A 7469-nucleotide genomic window follows, 5' to 3' on the forward strand; every position below is an offset into this window, starting at 1 on the left:
TATGTGATTGAGAAACTTCAACTCATTAATGTAGTTTTGTATTTACTTACTTCATGCTGGTTTTACTGCCTGCCTGTTTATTATGGGGTATAGACATTATTTGTTTGTTAACCTGGTGTTATTACTCTTGCATTGAGTGCTGGTCCGCTGGATTTTTGCAAAGAGAATTTGGGAATTGGACATAAACCATACTGTAGGTACTCACAGTTACTTGAGACAGTGAATTTTATATCAATCTGATAATCTTGTGGCCACAGTTACTCAGTTTCGTTCCAAGATTCAGTTTTTAAATTCCCTAATTGCTATGTTAGGCTTATTTAAAAAGCCTTCAATGACAAATTCATTCCTTTGTTATAATAAATCGTTCAATTTATTTACATTAATTGTTAACTGTGAACTGATTTCAGTTCTGTTAATATGAGGTAATTATCACTTCAAGGAAACAATTGAAAACCTATACAGTGTATATAGAATACTGTATAAATAGAAAAATCTAAATTGTTATCTGAATTTTTATTAATTTGGGAGGAGCAAGACTGGAAATTGTGTATGCATAGTTTTGTCACAATCATTACTGAAAAATCCTGTTCAGAGTTTCTCTAAGAAAGCAAATTAATCTTGGTCTGCAAAGCATAATCTTTAGTTGTAAATCCCTCTGCTTGCCCTAATAAATATATTTTGTTTACAGTATGATGAATCTTCAGATTGTGCCAGAAATTCAGTGTTGAATCCACATTACTTCCCTCAATACTCTTCCTGTTCTTTTCTTTATTAAAGAGGTGTGTGTTTATGTCTGTTTATACAACCCTCAGCAGCTTGTTTACAGAAAGTTGCAGGTAGATGGAAAATTTACATTACCCATATGTTGCAGACAATTTCAGATATTAGTTCTGTCTGGTAAATAGTGCTTAACTTAACATCTTGCAAGCCTGAATATTTGAGACTCAAGATTTCTGCAGATGAAGCTCACTGAAGTATGTTTATGATACAATCAAATTCTGCAGTATCCTTCAAATCACTGATGCATACAAGTTCAAAGTCCCACAAATCCAAAGTAAATTTAATATCAATGTACTCTACATGTCACCATATACTACCTAGAAACATACAACCATAATAGAATTTATGAAAAATTATGCATCACTATACATAACCTGGAACTAGAGGTCATGCATTAAAGGTAAAAAGTTTGAGGGGAACATGAGGGGAAAATTCTTCCTTCAGAGGGTGGTGAGAGACTGGAGCGAGCTGCTAGCAAAAGTGGTGATTAGGGGTTTGATTTCAACACTTAAGAGAAATTTAGATAGGTACATGGATGGAAGGAGCGTGTAGGGTTTATGGATTGGGGCAGGTCTATGGACTAGACAGAATAATAGTTTGGTATGGACTAGATGGGTCGAATGGTGTGTTGCTGTCCTATAGCGTTCTGTAACTCTATAAACAGAGACTGACAAACAACCGGTGTGCAAAAGAAGACAAATTGTGCAAATAGAAGAATAAATAATACTGAGGACATGAGTTCTCTCACCTCTAACACAACAAAGCAAAAAATAAAAGTTAATCTCAAAACTGGACAAATGGCACCATGGCAATGCCTTTGCTTATTGAACCCTCTGTCTTCAACCGAGCTTTTAGTCTCCTGTCTTCTGAAATTAGCTGTGTTGAAATTAAATTTAAGAACATTCCCATGAAGCACTGTAGGATGCTTCACTGTTGTGTTTCATGAATGCAGTACAAAGGCATCATAGTTGCAGCGTAAACCACTGATTTTCAAAAACACAGCAAAACGTCAAATCCAGTTCCTGGCAGTAATACGTTCTGAATATACGTACAGTGGCCACTTTATAAGGGTCATCTACACCTGCTCATTAAAGCAAATATCTAATCAGCCAATCGTGGGGCAGCAATTCAATGCATAAAAGCATGGTCAAGAAGTTCTACGTTCAGGTCAAAGTAAATTTATTATCGAAGTGCATATATGTCGCCATATGCAACCCTGAGATTCATTTTCTTGTGGGCATTCTGAATAAATCAAGTAACCATATAGAATCAATGAAAGACTGCAGCACCAACGCATGCAATCAGTGTATAAAACTACACAAATACAAAAAAAATAAGCAATAAATATTGAGAATATGACATGAAGAGTCCTTGAAAATGAGTCCATGGGTGTGTGAACATTTCAGTAATCAGGAAAGTGAAGTTATCCCCTTTGCTTCACGAGCCTGATGATTGAGGGAAAATAGCTATTCTTGAACTTGATGGTGTGAGTCCTGACGTTCCTATATTTCCTGATGGCATAAGACAATGAAGCAGAATTAGGCCATCTGGCCCATCGAGTCTGCTCCACCATTCAACCATGGCTGGTCCTTCTTTTTATCTCCTCCTCAATCCCAGTTCCTGGCCTTCTTCCCATAACCTTTGATGCCATGTCCAATCAAGAACCTATCAATCTCTGCCTTAAATACACCCAACGATCTGGCCTCCACAGCTGCATGTGGCAACAAATTCCACAAATTCACCACCCTTTGGCTAAAGAAATTACTCCGCATCTCTGTTTTGAAAGGGTACCCCTCTATCCTGAGGCTGTGCCCTCTTGTCCTAGACTCTCCCACCACAGGAAACATTCTTTCCACATCTACTCTGTCCAGACCTTTCAACATTCAAAAGGTTTCAGTGAGATCTCCCCTCCCCCCACACTTCTGAATACCAGCGAGTACAGACTCAGAGCCATCAAACGTTCCTCATATGATAATCCTTTCATTCCTGGAATCATCCTTGTGAACCTCCTCTGGACCGTCTCCAATGGCAACACATCTTTTCTAAGATGAGGGGCCCAAAACTGTTCACAATTCTCAAGGTGAGGCCTCACCAGTGCCTTATAAATCCTCAGCATCACATCCTTGCTCTTGTATTCTAGACCACTTGAAATGAATGCTAATATGGCATTTGCCTTCCTCACCACTGACTCAACCTGCAAGTTAACCTTCGGGGTGTTCTGCACAAGGACTCCCAAGACCCTCTGCATCTCAGATTCCTGGATTTTCTCCCCGTTTAAAAAAATAGTCCTCACATTTATTTCTACTACCAAAGTGCATGACCATGAATTTTCCAACATTGTATTTCATAAGTGAGAAGAGAGCACGACCTGGGTGATGGGGGTCCCTGATGGCGGATGCTGTTTTCTTATAACAACGCTGCATGTAGATGCGCTCAGTGGTGAGGAGGGCTTTACCCGTGATGGACTGGGCCATATCCACTACTTTTCGTAGGGTTTCCATTCAACAGCATTGGTGTTTCCATACAAGGCTGTGATGCAGCCAATTAACATATTCTCCACCACATATCTATAGAAGTTTGTCAAAGCTTATGATGTCATGCCGAACCTTCACAAGCTCCTAAGGACGTAGAGGCGCTGGCGTGCTTTCTTCATAATTGCACTTGCGCTGGACTATTGTTCAGACCAAATATCAGTACAGGGAAGAAATGTGATTTAAATGACTGATCATGGAACGGTTGGGTTAGAGCCAGACAGGGTGGTTTGAGTATCTCAGAAACTCCTGATCTTCTGGGAATTCCACGCACAACAAATAAAAAAGCATCCAGTGAACAGCAGGTCTATGGGCAAAAATGCCTAGTTAATGAGTGAGGTCAGAGTGTTTCAAGCTGACAGGAAGGTCACAGTAACTTAAGTAGCCACTTATTACACAGTGCTGTGCAGAGGAGCATCTCTGGCACACAATATGTTGAAAGTTGAAGTGGATGGGCTACAGCAACATGGTCCTACATGGTACTAGAAAAGTGTGCCTAATACAATGTGCCTAAGTGTATATTAAATATAGTGTGTAAAATAACTCTGTAAATTGAGATTGCTCTACATGCTGCTTCAAATTCATCTACAGGTCGACCTTCTATAATCCGGCACCATTGGGACCTGAAGAGTGCCAGATTAGTGAAAATGCCGAATTACAGAAGGATCACATTAAGCAAAAGCTAACCACCTCATCATACCTTTAAAATATCATGTAAATCAGTACAAGTTAGATAATAATGAAACAGAAGTATTAAATGAGTAGCAAGTGAAATTTTGTTGATGTTGGTGGCAGCATATCTGGGTGAGCAGAAGCAGAAGTTGGAGAGAGGAGGTCTTCTATACACCACATTTCACGCAACTGCCAGGCGGCCGGGGATTCGGCGCTGGGCCCTCTTCAACAAGGATTCAGTGCTGGTCTCTTCCCTCATCACTTGCAGTTACTGAGGGAATCCTCATTAGTTTCTTTTCCTCTGCTTAGTAATATGCTTAAATTCAGTGGGTCGCCACGTCTGATCTGAGGTTGTAGGCAGAAGAGAGCGGAGTGCCGGCTGGGTGATGCCAGAGGGCAGTGTGCAACTGCCGGTAGGTGGGCGAGAAGGCGGACCGACCCAGCGCACGCCAGTTCCCCCGCCGCTGGCGGGTGAGATGGACAGGTGCCGGGCGGCAATGCCTCACGCAAATGATATTAATAAATGCGGGAAAACATGCAGGAATCACCTGTCTGTGCTTACAAGAGCACGCCAACACATGAACAGATCTAGCGCAGCCAAGACAATGCACAGCAGATTGGTACGGTGGCCCGGGAAATTTGAAATTGCAATTGCACCGAAAATTTGAAATCATTGCCGGATTATCAAAGGAACCGGGTTACAGGTAGTTGGATTAGTGAAGGTCGACCTGTATTTTGTTTTTGTTGCTGGCTGTTATACATTACTCTTCGACAGATGAGAATCTTCACCTTGTCATATTTTGTCTTTTCCAGCAGATGTATAAAAATTATGCACAGAAAATATGTTTAAGAGTCTGCATGAATGTTAAATTCATGTCAGTTGTTCTTTTTTAATCCTTGCATTCTGAAATTCTGTTTTGCTGCAGGCTGGCTGTGAAGATTTCACAACTTCAGGAGTCCCTGCAGAGGCTCTCCTCAGAACTCTTTGTATCTGCTATTCTGAAAGAATTTCATATCCAGATTGAAGAACTCGAGAACTTGAAGAACATTTTCAAATGCCATGATAATGATTAAAGATGATAAGGTCTAGAACCAGTATTTGAAAACAAAAATAATAATTTGAAGTTGCATATTATGTACATGAAAAATCACTGCTTTGGTCACTTTAGTCATTGAATTATACATAAATTTGCAATGATGAGTAGTTTCTAAAACAGTTCTTAATTTTAAACTTTGAAAACCAGAGGGGGAAATTTCTGTTGTAGCCACCAACATCTGTTTCCCTGTATTTCTGCTTATCTACAAGCATTTACTTGCTTGTTTCTTTCATCACTTTATTCTTCCTCATTTGATACTGGCGTCAAGCTGAATAGATTAGAAATTGCTTCTGTCAACGATCCACATGTATAGTTCCTCCAAATTGTTTCTGACATCAGGGACACCAGAATAAATGTAAACTTGACTCTCTTCCTATGCAGTTTAATCTACACTGCAAACTTCACAAAGTCAACATCTGTCTCGCCAAGTTCTAAACAACTACCAGTACCTGCATTGGTTTTGAAAACCATTTGCACAAGAGTATTAAAATGTAACATAAAAAGAGCTTAGTGGTCATAAGATCCTAGATTTTACTCTGACTTTCTGCTATTCAATAAGATCAGAGCTTGTTCAAACTTTGGCCTCAACTCTGTTTTCTGTCTGATCCCTGTTAAGCTTGATTCCCTTTAAATTCTATACCCGATGTATTCAACCTTATATATTCCCACTGACTCAGCATCCAAAGCCATCCGAGAGGGAGAAGAAATTCCTTATCATCTCTGTCCTCATTGGTAAGCTTTATCTTGAAACTGTGCTCCCTTTGTTCTACACCAGGGGTTCCCAACCTGGGGTCTACGGACCCCTTGCTTAATTGTATTGGTCCATGGCTTAAAAAATGTTGGGAACCCCTGTTCTAGACTGTCTCATCAAGAGAAACATTCACAGCATATGTCTAGCAATCTTCCATTTTTCTCAACTCCATCTGTTTGTAGGGTTGGTAAATTATTGTTGTCACATGTCCCAAGATACAGTGAAGAACTTTGTTTTGCATGCCATCCATACAGATCATTTCATCACATCAATGCATTGAGGTAGTACAAGAGAAAGCAATAAAAGAATGCTGAATAAAGTGTTACAGGTACAAAGAAAGAGCAATGCAGGCAGATGGAATGCTGCAAGACCGTAACGAGGATCAAGGATCAACTTTATTCACCATATACATTTGCATGCATTAGGAATTTGTTGTGGTATGTTGACATAATGTGTAAAAAAAACATTCAACATTTATAAGAATAATATGTATAAATATAAACTTAAAGGCAGTTTGTGTGTCTAGGGTCCATCTTATCGTACTGGGAAACTATTCAGTAGTTTTCTAATAGCAGGATAAAGGCTGTCCCTGAGCCTAGTGGAACTTGCTTTCAGACTTTTTGAACCTTCTGCCCGATGGGGGTATGTGGGGCCAAGAAAGAATGTGTGGGATGGGTGCGGCATGGGATATGTTGGCTGCTTTACTGAGGCAGCGAGGGGTGAACAGAATCCGTGAGGGAGGCTGGTTTCCGTGATGTGCTAAGCTCTGTCTCTGCAGGGTCTTGCAGTCTCAGGCAGAGCAAGCTGTACTGCATCCTGATAGGATGCTTTCACTGGTGCATCTATAAAAATTGGTAAGGGTGAAAGGGGACATGGCAAATTTATTTAACTTCCTCAGGAAGTAGAGGTACTGGTGCTCGCTCTTGGCCATGGCTTTGAATGGTTAGACCAGGATAGAATGTTGGTGAAGTTCACTACTAGGAACCTGAAGTTCTCATACCTCTTGACTTCAGCACAGTTGGTGTAAACAGGAGTGTGAACACCACCGCCTGCAATCTGCAGTCAATGACCAACTCTTTTATTTTGCTGACATCGAGGTAAAGATTATTGTCATGACACCATGCCACCAGGCTCTCTATCTCCTCCCTGTAGTCTGATTCATCGTTACTTGAGATACGGCCCACCACGGGAATGTCATCTGCAAACATATAGGTGGAGTTAGAGCAGAAACTGGGCATGCAGCCATGACTGATGCAGTAGGGGGCTGAGGACTCGGCCTTGGGGCCCTGTACTGAGGATAGTCATGGTGGAGATGTTGCTACCCATCATTACTGATTGCAATCTCTTGATCAGAAAGTCAAGGATCCATTTGCAAAGGGAAACCCGTCATCAACAAAATGTCCATTGCAGGTATTTTCTCCTTTAAACAAGAGTAACAAAACAGTACCTGGTATTCCACGTCTCATAAAAGCTCTGTATGGTTGCCTCATTCCTCCTTCACCTCCAAGATCAGGGGGCACAGTGGTGCAACCAGTAGAACTGCTTCCTCACAACTAAATTGAAATAGATTGAATCCTGGCCTCTGGTGCTGGCTGTGCAGAGATTGTACGTTTTACCCTGTGCTATCAGTGATACCAA

The 7469-nt window shown here is 40.8% G+C and overlaps 1 protein-coding gene across 3 annotated transcripts in view; it reads left to right on the top strand.

Annotated features, from left to right (window-relative positions):
- Positions 1–5182, top strand: part of rpap2 (RNA polymerase II associated protein 2) — a 99530-nt gene extending 94348 nt beyond the window's left edge. For all 3 annotated transcript variants that reach the window (XM_073062672.1, XM_073062673.1, XM_073062674.1), the window contains one exon: positions 4910–5182. In XM_073062672.1, coding sequence (XP_072918773.1) covers positions 4910–5057 — 148 coding nt within the window. In that variant the 3' untranslated portion in view covers positions 5058–5182. The remainder of the gene's footprint in view (positions 1–4909) is intronic.
- Positions 5183–7469: the final 2287 nt, after the last annotated feature.

This window comes from Hemitrygon akajei, chromosome 12 (genome assembly GCF_048418815.1).
Source record: "Hemitrygon akajei chromosome 12, sHemAka1.3, whole genome shotgun sequence".
Classification (NCBI taxonomy): domain Eukaryota; kingdom Metazoa; phylum Chordata; class Chondrichthyes; order Myliobatiformes; family Dasyatidae; genus Hemitrygon; species Hemitrygon akajei.